Below are 19,584 nucleotides of genomic sequence, written 5' to 3'. Positions count from 1 at the left end.
GGACATCAGAAGAGGGAGAAAACAGGGAACAGGACAGGAGCCTAGCACAGAGGGTCTTTGAAAGACTCTACCAAGCAAGGTATCAAAGCAGATGCTGAGACTCATAGCCAAACTTTGGGCAGAGTGCAGGGAATCTTACCAAAGAATGGGGAGACAGAAAGACATGGAGGGGACAGGAACGCCACAAGGAGAGCAACAGAACCAAAAAATCTGGGCCCAGGTGTTTTTTCTGAGACTGATATTCCAACCAAGGACCTTTCCCCTGCACAGAAACCCTGCACAGAAGTAGGCCATGGTAGCTCAGTATCCAAGTAGGTACCCTAAAAATGGGATAGGGACTATCTCTGACATAAACTCAGTGGTTGGCTCTTTAATCACCTCCCACTCATGGGGGAGCAGCCTTACTAGGCCACAGAGGAAGAAAATGCAGCCAATCTTGATGAGACCTGATAGGCTAAGGTCAGAGGGAAGGGGAGGAGGTCCTCCCCTTTCAGTGGACTTGTGGAGGAGCATGGGAGGAGATGAGGAAGGAAGGGCGAGATTGGGAGGGGGTTAGCTAGGGGGCTACAGCTGGGATACAAAGTGAATAAACTGTAACTAATAAAAAATTAAATAAATTTTAAAAATACTTTGTGTGAATTATCTACCAAAAGTACATTTCTGTTTTTACAAAGCTTCCTTAAGTTAAGAACTCAAAGAAACAAGTTCTAATAAATCTTGGGAAAGCAGGTGTTCACATTTACTCCGTCTTTTTCATGGTCATCCAGACTGTGGAACGCAGTTTTTTCTCCTTGACAATCAACCTTTTTATTGACTGAAAAAGAACCTCTTTATAGTCTTCCTTCACACAGTGGCCCTGGGTGATCTGTTGGTAATGATTATATGACCACTTTATTCTCATCCAGCATATTACAATCCATATCAGTTTTCATCTTTAAAATGTAGGGATTCATGTTCTGCCTGAAAGAATGTTTTTCTTCCGTTGATTGAAAATCAGACAAATGACTCACTCTGGTGCCTGTCTCATGCTGGTAAGCACAGCTTCTGTAAGTTGATGTGGGCAACAGCCATGTTATGCCCCAGTAAATGTCCACACACCCATACACATATGGACAGCACTGACTGGATTCAAGGGTGTTTAAATACCACGAAAATATTGGGATGGAGAATGAGTGGGGCTCTAGGGTGAGTTGGGGGAGGTGGTAGTGGGTGGATACGATCAAGAAACAATGAAAGCAAAATAAAATTTTAAAGAATAAAGATAGTTTTAAAAGTGAATAAAGCCAAAATCCTAGATGCATTTTTTTTTCTTGTTTTTATTCAATGCACAGATGAAATACTTTCTTTTGAATGATACACTTCTCTTTCTGTTCATGTAGTCTATACTGTGAGCAGGTGCCCTACTCTGCTTTCCTTGGATGAGTAAGAGATACCCAACATATCTTTCTTGAATTGACTAAAACTTGCTGTTCTTTCTTAACAGTTTCTTTGGCAAAAATTAAAATGCTGCCATTTTATGTTCTTATTGGTCTCTATGTACAAAGAAATTTAAAGGTATTATTTCCCACCAGAGCAGAACTTTGTAGTTTCTTCCCTGCCTTTGGTTGGGTTGTCATGCTAAAAACTACTTTTTTAAAACATATTTCCTGGGTTTTAATTCATAAATCCTAAAATATCCCTGCTTAATGTGTGTGACTTGATGCTTTTAAATATTCACAGGTTGGTTTTTCATCACATAACTCTGTAGTCTAGTGGTCTTGTTGACTCATCTGTTGGTATAATATTCTAGTGTAATGTACCTTTGTTCATTCAAATGCTGATTTCTCTACCCCACCATCTGGTTTCAATCTGGACATTGCATTGTGATGCTTATTCTAAGCATCACCTGTCTCAAGTTTGTGTAAACAAGCCATCATTTGTTCTCTGTAGTTGGCAATTAAATAACCAGCCAGTGCTGTGCAATGGAGAAAATAGGGTGGGACATCCTGGTCCAGAGGAGAAGAGAAGGAGGTGAGTAAGTAGGTGGAGGAGGAAGAGATCCGCAGGCCAAGACTTGGAACCATGAGGAAGTCTTGAAACCACGTGGAGAGATGAACTGGACCTAAGATGTGACTAAAAGCAAGTGTAATGGGTAAAATCTGAATGGTAGGAAACTATATGAACTTGGAGGTTTAGGATGGAGTAACTATTGGCCAGCATTGAGCTCTAGATTAATTAAATAAATCCCAGTCTCTGTGTGGTGATTTGGGTATACAGCTTGTTTAGGAATTAACTGCTGCTTAACTAAAAAAAAAAAAAAAAAAAAAAAAAAATCAATATTAATACCCACAACACTCATCCTGTATTTCAAGTTCGTAATGTGGACACATTTGTTTTTTATAGTATTCTGACTAGAAAATCATCTCTATACATCACTTTCGATACATTGCATCCACTCTTGGGTGTCCTTCCCTAATGATTTCACCATGATGTAAGATTTATGACAGCCCGGTGAACTTGCTACACTCTGATTGCTTTTCCTTTTGTCTTTTGTTTCTAAGGACATATCAAACAGTACAAGTGAGCAGAGCATCTGCCTGCACATTCAGAAACGGAAGCTCTAGCTCTTCCTCGCCATCCTCCACTGTCAGGACCAAAGCTCTCTGTCTGTGAGAAGATCCCTGACCCGAACATTTCTGTCTATCTACTTGGTGCTGTATTTACATACTGAGAACAAAGGGGACTATATCAGCTGAGATCAGGCTATGCCTTACTCCAGTACAGAATATGTGAAAAAAAGTGGTTTCGCAAGATGTGCCTTAGCCTTGAAAGACCCCATTTCATGCAGAACTATTTTGAACTGCATTTTGAGGGTGGAGAGGATTGGAGGCCCAATAGAACCTGCAATCAATATCATCTGCCTGGCACTTGCAGATTGAAAGACGGCTTATTCTGGGAAGCATAAGGTGTGCTTTCCTTTGAATTTACCTGGTGAATTGAGACTGTGGGTGTGTATATGCTCATTAAAATCACATCAGGAAAGACAGGCCCAAGATTTTACAGGACATGTTGGGCTGAGGAAAGAGTCTAACTCTCTCACCTGAACCCAGCAGCGTGAAAGAAAGTTAGCCCTGGAGTGACATGGCTACCTGGTGTTCGATTAAGACCAACAGGCAGAGAACTCCTTATGACTCCTGGTACGTTACCTAGGCTTAGTTCTTCCATTACTAATGCAACATACTTTACTGGCATCTGCCTATCTCTGGGCTCACTTTCTGTCTCTGAACCCACAGTTTCTAATCTGACTCATTTTCTGCCCTTTTACCTCACAAATGGGCATAATTTTGCATCTCCACCTTCTATCCTAACCCTTTCTGTGGCTTCAACAGCAGCTTCCTCCCTAAATATATTTTAGCTTCATTATGTTATCAATACATAAGACTCTATATACATTTCTCTCATTTAGTTCCAAAACTTCCTGAGTTCTGTTGTGTCTTCTCTAGCTTGTATTTATTCTGTAAATCACATAAATAGAAGATATAGATATATTTATTATATGCTATGTGTTGTGTGATATGAGCATTAATATGAGCAATGAGTATTGGAATAAGTCTATGTTCATCTTGGCCATTCTACCAAGGTGGACAAGATCCTCTGGCAAAATTTTAAACTGAAATTTTCAACTTGTGGATTTTTCTTTTTGTACTTTACTCAACTCCGACACTCTGTAAAGTCACAAACTTGTTCACCTAGATTTCTCCTATAGCATGCTAATAACTACGTTAGTCTATGCTCATTCATTTCAACTGGTTTCGTGATGAAATGAGGAAAAGAAGGAGGCAAAAGAAGCATATTAGAATCCACCTCTGCTTTCCGTGGAGTTTATAGACTCTTTTATAAGTTCTTTTACAATTTGTAAGGATAACTGAAAACTGAAAGCATTATTGATTTTACATTTTTGTATTACAGGTATTGAATCCACAGCATAAAAATAACAGTTAAGCTTTTTATCCCCTTCTTGTCTTTCCTTGTTGACAAGCAGATTTAAGATTTAGATGACTTTAAATGATTTGCAAAGTGAAAATATTGTTCAATTTAACATCTTCTCTGAGAAATAACAAGACAGTCAAGTGAATCCATGAACGCACAAAAACCACAATGGAGAAAACAAGTCAAATAGCATTTCTTACCTTGGTTCAAGGGAATAATCTTCAAAATTCTCAAGGTTCTTATAGTTTCAAGCATTAAAAGAGTGGTTACCGGTGAAAACCTTGTGATGAGTCTGTGGGAGTAAATGGGTGTTTATTAGAAGTCATTGAACCTATGGTCTTTGAAAGGTACTATAAAAATCATATTTCCAAGGATGTCCTTTGCTCCCATGATCCCATTCAAGAAATACTTTTATTAGACTGGAAGACAATTTTGCTCTTGAGAACATAACCCTATGTAGCAGTAGCATACAAATTCAAACTTAGAGTTTATAACACCTATACCTTATACTAAATTCGAACTGAACAACAGTCTATAATATATTCATAAAATCTTGTTACCTGACTATAAAATTGATAATGAAAATAAGAAAACCTACTAGCTGCTTTTAAAAATAGGAACATGGTTCATCTTAAGTGTTTAAACGCCTGATGGTGAGGAACCTGCTGATGAACAGTGATGAAAGCAGAAGTCAGGGTGTGCTCTATGTAAGTGAATCTACCCTACAGCCAGAATGCCTGGGTAGAAATAACATCCACTGTTTACTAGCTGTGTGACAGGATATGTAGTTGATATTCTGTGTCATAATTATTTCTGTTGTAAAGTAGGGGATATTCTCTTATTCAGAGAAATTTAATAGAAAAAATGTATTCAAATTTCATACATGTGTACACACAATACAGGCTATCTGTTAGCAAGGTTAAATACCTGTTAGCTGGCAGCAACAAGAACGCAAATGACAATGATTATAATGACATATATTAGACACTGCTTTTACTTTTTTATAAAACTTGTTTTTACGGAAAAGTAGAATCCCTTTTAAAATTATTTTAACAAAAATTTGGGTCTACTGATCACTTCCCTACCTACAAAGAGGATATAATCAATAAAAGCAATGAAAAATTAAGATAAGAATTAACATTATACATAACACTCCAGGAAAGTCTGTGAGTACTTAAACACTTTATTCAGATATTTAGCATGTTTTCTAGTTTCAGAACATGAGCTAAAGGAAATGTTTTAATGCTGAGCCTCAAGTAAGCTAGAAACCTTATATGTCTTAAGGATATTCTTTGCTCAACAACAAAAATAAATCGTAAACAGCAAAAATAATTGCACACTTAAAATGTGTACTATTAGGACATATTACTTTTCTATAATACAACAAACCACCCATTCCTTTCATTTGTAATAACCACCTAGAGACAGTTGTCTGAAGGACACATTCTAACTGAAATCAGTAAAACGTTACAACCTGAAATACTACTCACTCGAACACAGTGACACTGAGATCCAGCCAGTTCCAGGGATCTCCTAGGAAGGAAAATGACCCTGCCCACACACCTCTTGCAATGACTTTTACAAGTATTTCAAATGTGTAAAGCCCAAGCAAAGTATTCCTGCAGAAAAACAAATCACACACATATTAACTGTTGAGGCTAGTGTATTGTCAACTCTGAAACATTATGTCTATGAAAGTCATCCATTATGCAACGTAAGTTATCTGGGAAGAGAAGTGTAATGTGTTCGGCAAGATGGAAACAGTGAATTAGACAAGAATAAGGTAGCCTGGTCCCCTTGAAACTTAGCAAAGAGCTGTAGAGTGGGCCTCAGTGATGCCTGTGTGCAAGCATTGACTACTGAATTTGATTACCTACTTCTTCCCTGTAGTTGTCCTGACAGAGCTTCTATACAATCTTTTTATAGTACTTAGGCAATATACTCAAATATAGATTTTATCATAACGAATTGTGGTAGTATTTAAACCCCAATTTAATACAAATGTGTGCAAAGACACACACACACACTTTTTTTATGAGGAAGTATCATAGTTATTTTGAGAATCAGCTAGTTGTAAGAATAGTGTTAAAGTTCAAAGTTAATGTCAGGAAATCTGATTTTTTTAAAAAATTAATCTATATTTCCATTATTCTACTGAAAATAAGACTCTTTGGTATTTCCACGAACAAGGACAAGTATAAAACTGACAATTTATGAATGTGATGAATGTGTATGAAACCATGGTACATGCATAGAGCAAAAGAGAAACATTTCAACTGATATAATCAGTTAATGTATTTAAACACTCAGTCGAATGACTGCTTGCAAGAGAGCTGCTGCTGTTTCCACAGAACACAGTTTAGTATAGGCGAGAGGACTGAACTGGAATTAAATCAAACAGCAGATGTACTGTGCTCGCGAAATAAGTCTCTTGTCTTTATAAATTTTCTAAATTTATAAGAAAAAATTTTAAAGTTAAATTGTGTTGTGTTTCAATTCATGACACATTTTAGACTTTGATATAACACTATAAAGATTAAAAGTGCTGAAAACCAAAATATAATTATAGACTGTATTATATAGAATAAAACCAAGTAACTTACTCTGTTGCTGATATCCATTCTGGTGGATTACTCATGGACATAAATAGGCCGTCAGTGAGGACACTAATTAAAATTAGCAGGCGGAAAAGAGTAAGCAAGGTCAAGGAAAAATGGACAATAAATTACATTTAAAAAGACATATTTACATAAATTGCACTTATAGATACAAGTAATAAGATCTTTTTACAAATACTGAAAATACATGTTATTCTTACTGAAAAACAAGAATTAACATTTTAACTATTATTGAAATTTTATTAAACTATATTTTCTATGTGTTTTTCAAACATGTAAGAATTATCACAGAAAAATCTAGTATTTAATATGGTGTCACAAATTACCAGTAAGAAGAAAGAGTTCTGCAGCAGGTGTTGAATAACAGAACATCTGGACTTGTTATTAACACACTGAAGACACAGCCAACCACACCTAGAAAGGATATGGATGCACCAAAACCTTGATAGCTGCTCTTCTGAGTGAACTGAAAGGCGACAGTGTGCAGAAGATAGAAACGGCATTGAACCTGAAGATAACTCTGTTTCTGTTTAAGACCATGAAAGTCTGTAAGAAAGCACAGTAAATACAGTTAAACAAAGAATGCAGATCTTGAGCAACAAACTACCAATGCTCACCAGTTTGAAATTCGGTCATATTTTATTGGCGTTAATATTTAATTACTTTTAAGTCAAAAGGAGTGGTTTTCATTGCTTTGTTTTGTTTTGCTGGTTGTCTACTTAAGAAAATCATTTGCCGTTGTAACCCACCTCATCTCCCAATTGAACTAATTAATGTAAAAGAAAGTACTCCACATAGTGTGTGGATTTGCACTTAACAGTAAAAGAGGGACTACATATCATAACTTCATGAATGTGAAGTTTTTTATTTTATATCAGAAAAAGTCAATGTAGTGTTAAAAAGCAAAAAAGATCAAATGCTTTGAAATGTTACATCAATCATTTAAATTATTTATGAGGGAGGGATTGTAGGAGGAAATTAACTTACTAACTTTTTTGTAGGGGGAAAAGAGGATATTTGGTGCAATTCTATTTTTTAATAGTCTATTTTATTTTAATTAAATTTTTATTTTTTATATTAATTACAGTTTATTTACTTTGTATCCCAGCTGTAGTCCCCTTCCTCATTCCCTCCCAATCCCACCCTCTCTCCTTCATCTCCTCCCATTCCCCTCTCCAAGTCCACTGATAGGGGAGGTCCTCATTCCCTTCCATCTGGCCCTAGCTTATCAGGTCTCCTTAGGACTGGCTGTATTGTCTTCCTCTGTGGCCTGGCAAGGCTGCTCCCTGCTCAGGGTGGGGGTGGTCAAAGAGTTCGCCACTGAGTTCATATCAGAGACAGTCCCTGTTCCCCTTACTAGGGAAACACACTTGGATACTGAGCTGCTATGGGCTACATCTGAGCAGGGGTTCTAGGTAATATTCTGATTATGTGAATTCTACTTTCCATGCTAGCTTCCAAAACAACTGCAGACTTGATGGGAGGTTGAACATGCATGTGTGTCATTGTGAAGGAATGGGTAATTCCAAATTATTTCCTAATATCTTGTCTGCAGTTGGTTTTTTGTTTGTTTGGTCAAATAATGTGATATTAGTGATTCAACACTCTTTACACGGAGTCCCTCCCACCGGCTTTACCCTTCATGCCTCATGGCCACTTGGACCACGCATAACTCTGAATCTGGTTTCATTCTTATTTATTTTTCTTTATGTGAATTTTTAGAATCGATTCATATTTAATTTTGCATACAATAAGTTTTGATAATATTCTTTCCCTTTTCTCAACTCCTCCCAGATCCTACCCACCTCTCTCCAACCAACGACATATTCTATTAAAAAAAATAAATTAAAAAAGACAAAAAAATACCCATCATAAAGGGCTCGTTTCGTTCTTTTTTGGTTTTGCCTTCAATAACAATATTCCCACGGCCAGCATGTCTCCATACATTACTCAGTATTGTGACTGCTGCTACAGTAACAGGCTTTCCTACGTTTACTGCCGATTATAAACTAGGACAACACAAGCACACCAAAAAGTGAGTGCTAACACAAGTCAAATGAAGACTCAACTTGCATCTCAACTAAATACTCTCAAAATAATTCAAGTGACACTTTTTACCATGACAGTATTAGCAGTGTAGTCGTGCAATATATTTCTCCCGACTTTTTCATTTGCTTTGATTTCGCCCATTAGATAACATCAGTGAAAATAATCCATGAATATCAAAACGCTAGTAGGTAATCCTCATGTTTCCCCAATATGATGTCGTTTGATATTTGATATTGTTGGTGGTAACTTCACTCTTCTAAGTTGTAAATGTTAGTCTTACCCAGCAGTTATACCCTGCTGTTTCTTTCCTGATATAACACTCACCCTCGCTATTTTGTTTTCTTTCTTTCTCTCCCTCTCCCATAGTGTAAACACTTCGTGATTATTTTAAAATTGGTAATTAGAAGAAAGTAATTATCATATTTCGACAAACGGCATTTATAGTAAGCAATATCAGTACATACACTAAGTTAATTTACAACATACAACTCCCTCCCTTCCTTCTCTCCCTCCATTTCTCTGTATCTTACTCTTCTTCTCTTCTCCCCATTCTCACCCTTTCTCTTCACCTCCATCTCTTCTCTGCCTTCTCTCCCTATTTTCCGTCTCCCTATCTTTCACATTGTCTCTTTCCTCTTTTGGTCCCTTCTCTTCTAATATGGAAAGATGCTGTCTTTTATTGAGCTGCCACGTTCATTACATATGATCTTTTTTTTATTTAATAAATTTTAATAGAATGACAACAATGTAGAAGAATCTTTTTTTAAATTTTATTTTTCTTATTAGTTACATTTTGTTAACTCTGTGTCCCAGCTGTATCCCACTCCCTCATTCCCTACTCCACCCCACACTCCCTCCCTGGTCTCCTCCCTGCCCCTTTCCAACTCCACTGACAGGAGAGGACCTCCTCCGCCTTCATTTGACCCTGTTTTATCAGGTATCTTCCGGGGGGGGGGTGGTGGCTGCAAAGTCCTCCTCTGTGGCCTAACAGACTACTCCTCCCCTGGGGGGGGGGGAGGTCAAAGAGCTTGCCCTTGAAAATCTGTTAGAAATAGTCCTTGTTCCCCTTACTTTGGAAAACTACTTGGTTACTGAGCTACCACGGGCCACATCCAAGCAGAAGTTCTAGGTTATATCCATAGATGGTCCTTGGTTGAGTGTCAGTGTCAGAAAAGACCCTGTGCCCGGATATATTTGGTCCTTGTAGAGCTCCTATCCTTCTTGATCACTACATTAAGTCCATGTTGAGATCTCATCTTTACCACAGTTGACAACCTAACTGAGTTTCCAGTAATAGCACCGTCCTCTCCATGCCCCCTTGCAGAATCAATCTTGGCTGTTGCCTGTTCATTTGTCCATAAAATGTTCTACCTTGGCTTTATTAAAATTCCAAGTATTCTGTAAGCCGATTACCTTATTTCACTTTATTGGTTTACATGAATAGCTATTTTGGCTTCATGTCAACCTATGAACTATGTCTGTGCATAGGTCCCAGGGTGACAAAGAGAGGAATTTAAATTCCCTAGAACTAGAGTTTCAAAAAGTTGTGATCTGCTGTTCAGGTACTAGGAATCAAACTCGTGACCTCTGGAATGGCAGCCAGTACCCTTAATCACAGAGACATTTTTCCAGCCTCTAAGTTCTGCTTTTGAAGTAAAAACTCTCCTAGCTTCATCAATCCACATAAGATTTCTGTAGTTTCTAGCAAAAACCATTCCCATACTTAGCATTTTGTACTTATTATGGGAGTCTCTCATGTGTAAAGAAAGTAAGTATCTGTGTGTGTGTGTGTGTGTGTGTGTGTGTGTGTGTGTACATGTGTGTGTTTAGATAATTTGTAGGGTCTCTCAGGACTTTTTAGAAATGAGATAGGTTTGAATTTGTGAATATATGAATGAGTGAAAACAAAAAATACACAATTTGTTTTTTTTATTGTTTATTATTATTAGTTACATTTTATTAACTTTGTATCCTAGCTGTATCCCGCTCCCTTATTCACTCCTAATCCCACCCTCCCTCCCTCAGCTTCTCCCTGCTCCTTTCCAAGTCCACTGATTGGGTAGGACCTCCTCCCCTTTCATCTGATCCTGTTTTATCAGGTATCTTCAGGACTGGCTGCCAAGTCCTCCTCTGTGACCTAGCAGAACTGCTCCTCCCTTTCTGGTGGGGAGGTCAAAGAGCCAGTCATTGAGTTCTTGTTAGAAATAGTCCTTGTTCCCTTTACTATGGGAAACCAATTAATTATTGAGCTACCACGTTTGAATGTACTATTCTGACTAGTAAGTTATCAGATGTTTAAAATTGGTGCTCCCATTCTAAGTATTTCATGACTATGTTAAAGTTGAAAGCTGGATAAAGATAATCAGCATATTTCCACAAAAGTCACTTATATTAAGAAATAATATACATAACTAGGTTCATTAAACATAACATATTACTCAGATATTCTAACAGGTTTATTAACTATCTTGAATATGTTGACCCCACATTAAAAAAAAAAAAACATTATGAAAGAGCTCTTTCTCTATTCATTTTATCTAAGTCTCATCGTCTCATCTCAATTCTATTTTTTTTCTCAATAATATTTTAACGGGTTTAATATAAACTAATCAAAATACAGTTTCGATTACATTTTCTCCTTACATTTCTCTTAACGTAGTAGTACGGATCGACATCTTCCACGGGCTCTGACACGGTTCCACAAGGAAGGGCTCCATAGGTAAATGGAAGTTCTTTGCCAGCTTCCAAATCAGGGCTTGGTTTTAAACCTTCGTCTTCATGCTCTTCATTGCATTTTTTAGCAATGTGATTTTCTATAAGTTCAAGTGACTCTGCCGTAAAGGGGACAAGGCCCTTCAGTTCTGGGGAAGTCAACATTTTTCAACTCGTACCTGTTAAAAAAAAAAAAAGCATATAAAATTTGGTCATGTACAAAGATAATAATTATATCAGTGAATTGTCACTTGCTCCTTGAGTTCACTGCAAAGCTCTGGAAGTGGGGTCGTCTCCTACCACTTCAGACTCAAGAACAGTTGTCTTAAAAGTATCTTCCAGAGTATCTTGTCTGGGGACAGGTGGCTGCCTTCTTAACTGCATGACAAGGAAGGGATCAGAAAAAAAAAAAAAAAAAAAAAAAAAAAAAAAAAAAACACAAAAACCCAAGAGTTAGAATATTGTGTCCCTGACAACAACTAGAAGATAAATTGTTTCCAGCTACTTTTTTTTTTTAATCACATTTTGTAAAACATTGGCAGTGGGGGAGATGAGCCTGAAATTCAGCCATGTAAGGCTGATCCATGAAGATGAAGCTCAATGGAACACTCAGCTAGACTGCCTCAATTTCCGCAGTCAGTCTCTGCTGGATGTCATGAGCTCTTTCTGTGTTGTGATTTCTCTGTGTTGCTATTTTTTCTTTTCCTTGAAAGTTTTCCCTGAGACACTTCTCCAGCTGGAACCACCAACCTGCTACTCCAGACAGCAACCGCAGGGGGACTTCTCCAATTGATGATTTCTGCTTCCTGTTTTGAACATTTGATTTAATGTTCTCTCTCTCTCTCTCTCTCTCACCGTCTAACTCTCTTTCCATCGATCCCTAGCTATTATTTATTCTTTTATTTTGTCTTCTTATATACATACAAACTCAACTCATTCAAAATAAAAAAGGGAGACTATTATGGATCATTCTCTGAGCCATATAGAACTTCCTGGTCTCAAAATTTAAATTTATGATTCAGAATGTAAAAATAGGGAGACCCCAAACTAAGTAGGTACATTTAAAGAGACTATGCCTCAATTTTATAGATCTATAAGCCATTCTTAGTTTTATTAAACTTAATGTTAGACTCATTTGTAATTTCTTTTAGTCTTTCCTAGAATTCTTTTAATTGTACTGGTTTATTTCTGCTTCTCTACTACAGCAGAAAAAATTTAAGGATGTAAGAGTTTGACCATCTTTTAGTGGTCAGATCTAATCACTTCCTATGTATTTCATATAGCCATCACCTGTTCTTTTGTACTTTAAATGGTCTCCAATGATTCTGGGCCCCATTCTTCTTGTGTTTAGATTTGGATTACTTTCTTCACCTCAAGCCCTGCATGACTTGCTATCATCAGTCTTATCTTTTAGTTGTGCAGGAAACAAACCAGAGCCTTGCTCATTCTTAGAAAGTGCTCTTCTACTGAGATATGTCTGCAGGAATATGGGTAAATTTTGAGCAGATTTTAACTCAAATACCCATACAATTCTTCCTTTCTCCTATGTTATACAAGTAGTCTTGGCAAAGGCACAGAAGTTGTGTTACTTCCTGTATATGGATATCTAATAACTACAGTTCTAAAATACTTCTTTCTCTTGGATGTTTGTGTGGAAATTTCAGGAAGAAAAGCAACATGGAAAAAGATTTTTTAAAAAATTTTTTTACTTCACAATCATGACAAACAGCCTTTAATATTTCAGTCACTTTTTTCGGCTGCTAAAAATAAAAAGAAAGAAAGGCTATAGAGTTGGGGAAGTGGGGAAGTGGGGAAGTGGGGGGATTTGTAAAGAGTTTGAGGAATCCAAACATATCATATAAAAATGTAATTAAAAAATGCAGACGAAGGACTGAAGATATTGTTTGGTAGTTGAGAGCACTAGATGCTCTTCCAGAGAACCAGATTCAATTCCCACCATCTACATGGCTGTTGACAAATGTCAGTAATTCCAGCTCCAGGGGGCCTGGCACTGTTATATGGACCCATACACCAACAAAACATCAATTCACATAAAATAAAATTAAAAAAATGTTTGAAATACAGACAAAATGCAAAATATATAAAACAAAACCACAAATTCATGAAATTACATTCAGAAAATTACTCATGATATTTTTTTCTCTGCATCACGAACCCTTCTTTGCATGATATGAGCTTATGATACTTTTTCACTATGATATTGAATACTGTTCATTTACCCTACTTCCTGAAAGCATCTCTAACTTCAATGCTTTCTTTGGCATACTTTGGTAATTGTCCGGTTTCAATTCTGCTCTTTACCTATGGAAACCCTCATTGTTAGACATGGAAAGTTATGCCCTTCTGCCTGCACCATCAATTCACTGAAGAATCAGTTTTCCACTCATGAAAATTTTTAGATTGATAACTAATTAAGGTTGTTGTGGGAAATGGCCTAGTAGAAGTAAATGAAACAAATAAAATCACCAATCTTGAAGTTGGGCAGATATATATACAAGTTTGAAATTGTTCCTATTGTTCACAGCGATCCCAGTCAAGTTAATTATATATTTGAGTTTGTTTTTTCAGCCATAAAATTGAGACTCATCCTTAAATAAAAGATAAAATTATACAGATTGACAAAAAAGTTGAGTACAGTATTAGGTATACAGTGGGTAAAAAAATCAGTATATTTTTTGATATTTATTTTTATTTATGTGTATGATTTTTTCCTAGACTTATGTCTGTGCAGTGTGTGCTTGTGGTGCCTGTGGAGTTCAGAGGAGGGTACCACTGGATTCCCTCGGAATTGAAGATATATCTATAGATGGTTGTTAGATAGTACGTGGGTCCTGGAAATAGAATATGAGCCCTCTGGAAGAGCCACTGGTGATCTTAACAACTGAGATCTCTCCAGCCCCTAAAAAAGAATTTTAATTGTGACAAAATTTGGTACACGGATCAAAGGTAATGTAATCATATATGATGACAGTGCACATAAGACTCAAAAGTCTGTACTAGCTGTACCCATATGCACGAGTATAACAGGTAAGAAATGCATTGTAGCACAGGAAACTGTCAAAAGTGTTTTACTTAATGGCAGTTTGAATACAAGTCAATACCAATTTCTCTTGCCAAGAAAGATAATATAACCTTAGCCTGTGTTGACAGAAGATGGAGAGGAGATCCTCCTCTATTTAGTGTGAGTAAACTGGAGCAAAACCTAATGAAATAAATTTTTTTTATTAAAATAATATGACAATATGGAGAGCCTGGCTAAAAGAATGGAAGCATGTCATAATGATACAGAAAAACGCAAAGTAGAAACTTGTTGCTTTCAAGTATCTGAAAAATTTTGTGTGGAAGAGAAAGTACATTCTCATATTATTATAGAGGAAGAACTAGAATCAATAAACCAATCACAGAACAGATTTGCTGTTAAGATAAAGTGTTTTCTAAAATTGAATGAGTTCATTTGGGCATGATGCCTCACTTAAGTAGCTATAGGAAGCATGCAGTTACTGATAGCTGGGTGAGACAGTCGCAATGGATACAAATATTGATTGGTAATGTCAATATCATGTAATCTTAGAACAATAAAATGTCAAGGTATTTTTATTCAAGTTTCTGCACAAAGGATTATGAATTTAGAATACCTGGACTTACAGACTGTCACACTTAGCCTAAAACCACTTAGGTGGCTAGCCAACAATATTAAACTCATGTATATTAAAATTATATTTATTAGCATTAGACATGGAGGAGAAGTTTCATGCTCATTAGTGTAAATAGTCTAGACTTCCCTGAAACCTCAAGATTCAATTTGGCAGTCTGTTTTCCTATCCTACAGTCCCAGCATAACCTCCCTTTTCTGTACCATTTCTCAGCAAAACAATCCAACAATTCCTGGTTTTATTAGTTATGATACATGAAACTTCAGTAAAATTCTTAATATCTTTCCATATATGTCAAATTTGGAATCGTTTATATATATTCAATGTAAAATTCCATAAGATTAAATCAGATAACAGAAACATAGGCCACTTCATAGCCTTTATTGGGACTCATTCTCTTCCTCATTGCAGCAACTTATTTCAGATGACAATTTTCATAGTTACTCTGACACTTTAGCCAGTTGTTGACCTGAAGAATGAATGGACAGCAGGCATTTATCTTCTGTGCACTGCACTGCAATTCAAACATTTATCAAATGGAATTGGCAGGCCTCTGACTTTTAGATGGTATAGTGCAGGCTGAATTATTAATCATTAAAACATAATTCAGTAAAAGCATTTCTGTGGGGAATTTATATAACATGGTCCAGGCACTATCCTATCTGTTGTAGTATCTTAATACAGCATCGATGCCTAAGAAAATAAAGATTAATAGTTAATCTGTCCATTAGATGGCCTTTCTGAAAAGTTCAATAGCTAGAGCAAGCTTTTGACAATAATTATATCACATTTAAATCACAGTAGCACTCTTGATAAGTTGCAGTTGTATAACTCTTCACTAAAATGGGATCCATATCTTTTGAAGAATCAGAAAACGTATAGAGAGCACAATCTTATAAAAAAGTTATTGAATTTTAAATCAATAGTGTTGCGATCATAATTATGAACACTCTTACTTAATAAGTGCCATTCCTGAGATAAATGTTTCAAGTTATCTTTCTTTCACATTGTCCTTGTGTCTCCTTTTTTACAGAATCGGTGGTATATTTTGGTGTCTTGCTCTGTAGTGGTAGAGCTGGGTAATTGGAGGAGACGAATGCTAACTCAACTGTGCTTAGATCTAACTTTTCTGGTGCTTAACTGAATATACCCAAATAAACTATAAATACCTTAGGCAAAGGCAAACAACTGATACCCAAGTATGGCTTCTTTAGAAATGTCCAAAACAAGGATAAAGTTGAATGGCTCTATAGTTGACAGGCTAAAGGCAAATAGGCATGTCTAGGGAAAGAGAAACAATAAACGTAGATATTAATTTGAAGAAGACAAGAGATTGCTATTATGCAATCCAATCTCTGGACTCCCCTCTCTGGATTAAGTGAATTTGTAATTCTATAAATCATGGCAGGTGACCTCCTGAAGAACTAGAAAGAAAGAGCTAGGCAATTGGGAGAACAACTTATGTGGCTTCACATAGGTCTAAGTAACTATATGCTTTGGGAAAGCCAATAAATGCACTAGTTTAAGATTCTGAGCCTGGATCCAAAGATACAAAGTATGAGTATCTTGGGTTGTCCACTTTTTCAAAATTTTATTTTTATTTATATATTTATTTATTACAATTTATTCACTTTGTATCCTCTCTGCAATCCCATCCTTTGTCTCCTCCCAGTCCCATCCACCTCCCTCTTCTCCCTTTATGCCCTTTCCCTAGTACCCTGATAGGAGAGTACCTCCTTCCCTTCTATCTGACCCTAGCTTATCAGGTCTCATCAAGGCTGGCTGCATCATCTTCCTCTGTGGCCAGGCAAGGCTGCACCCCCTAGGAGAAATAGGTGATCAGAGAGTCTGCCATTGAGTTCATGTCAGAGACAGCCCCTGTACCACTTACTAGGGAACCCACTTGGAAACTGAAAAGCCAATGGGCTTCCTTTGAACAGGGAGCATATGTCCTCTCCATGCATGGTCCTTAGTTGGAGTATCAGTCTCTGCAGGCCCCCGAGGCTGGGGTGTTTTAACTCTTGTTCTTCTTGTGGAGTTCCTATCTCCTCCACGTCTTTCTATCTTCTTCCTCTTCCATTAGGATTCTGGCAATCGGCCCAAAGTTTGGCTACGAGTCTCTATCTCCTTCGATACCCTGGTGGATAGAGTCTTTCAGAGGTTCCCTGTGGAAGGCTCCTGTCCAGTTCCTTGTCTTCTACTTCTGATGTCTATCCTGTTTGCCCTTCTGAATGAGGATTAAGCATCTTCCCTAGGGTCCTCCTTGTTATTTATCTTCTTTAAGGCTATAAATTTTAATATGTTTACCTATACTTTATGGCTAATATCCACTTATAAGTGAGTATATATCATTTGTGTCTTTCTGCTTCTGGGTTATCTCACTCTGAATAATCTTTTCTAGTTCCCACCATTTGCCTGCAAGTTTGGGTAGTCCACTTTTTTAAGGAGGCAGTATTTGTGGCAGCTTTTTAGCAGTTTAGGGGGCAATAGGAGCAGCAGAGCAAGGCTCAGTGTCCAGCACTGCGTGTTTAACACCTTGAAGTGGAAGAATTATGAATACGCACTGGGTTGGCTTTGCCATTTGATAATGTTCTCTTTAATATCCTTTAAAATGCTAAATGGTAATAGTTGACATCTAGGTCCAGGTCAGAGGCATTGACAAAGGTTTATAAAACTCGGCTGAAAGTGATTAGGAGCTATTTATAAAGATATTGCAGAACATGGGAAATACTATTTCAAATATTAGGAAAGAGAGATTATATATATACATATATATATATATATGATATATTTAAAAACTTTCTAAAGTGGAAATTCAGTGAGAAATTATAAATAGAAATCTGAGGTTTGATAAAGATAAGTAAGTTCTATTTGTGTGTATGTGTGGATACTGGATATCAAACCTGTATTCTTTAGAAGAGCAACCAGTTTTCTTAAACACTGAGTCATTTCTCCAGCTCAGCATTATAAATTTTAAAATAGTGGTGGTTCATTGTAAATGGTTATGCAACTTATATAATACACTTTTCTGCATCTTTGACCTTACAAAAGGTACTTGATGCCTTGATTTTTCTCACCTAAAAATGGAAATGATAAAAACCAGAGTAATTCTAGCAATGATAAAGTGCATTTAAAGCTGTGTCTGCCAGGTACTCTAAACTCCCCTTATTATTATATACTTTGTTATTATTTTAATCTTTTAAAGTATACTAGTTTTACACCCACTAATCTTCAATTAAAACATTATCTGATACATTGGAATTTATAAGGATAACATGAAGAATACAGTATAACTTTTTACTGTAACCAATAATTAATAATAAAATAATAAATTGCAGTGATCAACTGCAATGAAGTGACTTTCTTAAAGAGTTTCCAAAGCTCAGTGAGCTTTTTTCATCTTTATTTATACTTCTTCATGATTAGATTGGCAGGTTGTAACTATTGTTATGCTGTTTGCTTCTGTTTCCTCTTGTAACAATTGTCTCTTAACTCATTACAATTAAACATTATAATGGAAACAACAGGCTATAAAAAGCAGCCTAAGACAGCCAATGAAAAAGTCAACTATGCTATCAATATTTTAACTCTATAGATTCCCTTCTCTCCTGTGTGTAACCACATCCAATGTGCTATTTTCTTGAATTGAGCTGAGCTTGAAGGTTTGAGACTGATGGAAGAGGAGCCTGGTCAAGAAGCCATCACACACGTCTCTCTAGGTTTGAAGGTCCTAGTCAGATTTAGAAAGAGCAGATGATATTGCAAATACAATCTAAATTTTCACAGTTATTATTTATATGGCTGTGAGTCTCAAGAGTAGAAATAATTTTATGTGGAGATACTAAAATGTCTAACAGGAAATGGTCATGTCCACCTGTAAGGAAAGACTTCGGGGCTTCCAAAATTGGTTGATGTTTGCTCCATATCTCTTTAATACAACTTAACTCTCTTTATTTCATTTCTTCTACTTACTCCTGAAGGCAAATATTTCATTTTGTATTATTCTCTTCTAATGTAAGCCACTGCTGATTTGCTTATGGCTTTTATTTTGGGAGCCCTTGGAAACTGTGTTGTCTTCATAGTTCAGCAATTTTTGCTATTGCTCTCAATTTAACTTCCTGGAGAATAATATACCTCAGCACAATGGAACCAAGTGTGGTTCATATTTGCTGGCTTCATATTTCCAGATTAGTTACATCTATTATTCCTTACTCCTCTGCCTTACCCTGATCTGACTCTTTGGAACACATTATTGAAATAAGATTTCCTAAAGAGAACATTTGAAAAGAAAGAAACGTCTCCACAATATAATCTTACTTTAAAGAACAGATGATTTTTGTACAGGTTCTCATGATGTAGTCCAGCTTGGCCTTGAACTTGAAAAATTTCTATTTTAGGCTTCACTGGGATTCAGTTACATGAGTTTTCCACCATGCTTGGCCACTAAAGTGGTTTCCAGACTTTACAAAAGATTGTTCATTAATTTAATAGTCCTAAGTGACACTAAAATTAACCATAGTGTCATATATATATATATATATATATATATATATATATATATA

The 19,584-nt window shown here is 36.4% G+C and overlaps 1 protein-coding gene across 1 annotated transcript in view; it reads right to left on the bottom strand.

Annotated features, from left to right (window-relative positions):
- Scn7a (sodium voltage-gated channel alpha subunit 7) overlaps positions 1–19,584 on the bottom strand; it is an 81,873-nt gene that overhangs the window by 52,095 nt on the left and 10,194 nt on the right. Inside the window, exons 2-6 of the mRNA XM_055600406.1 lie at positions 11,280–11,527; positions 7,015–7,133; positions 6,573–6,662; positions 5,460–5,588; positions 4,170–4,261 (exon numbers count right to left, since the gene is read on the bottom strand). Of these exons, the coding sequence (XP_055456381.1) occupies positions 4,170–4,261; positions 5,460–5,588; positions 6,573–6,662; positions 7,015–7,133; positions 11,280–11,513 (664 nt within the window). The 5' untranslated portion in view covers positions 11,514–11,527. The remainder of the gene's footprint in view (positions 1–4,169; positions 4,262–5,459; positions 5,589–6,572; positions 6,663–7,014; positions 7,134–11,279; positions 11,528–19,584) is intronic.

Source organism: Psammomys obesus, unplaced genomic scaffold, assembly GCF_907164565.1.
Source record: "Psammomys obesus unplaced genomic scaffold, mPsaObe1.curated_primary_1811, whole genome shotgun sequence".
NCBI classification, from domain to species: Eukaryota; Metazoa; Chordata; class Mammalia; order Rodentia; family Muridae; genus Psammomys; species Psammomys obesus.
This window is presented reverse-complemented; position numbering and strand designations above follow the sequence as displayed.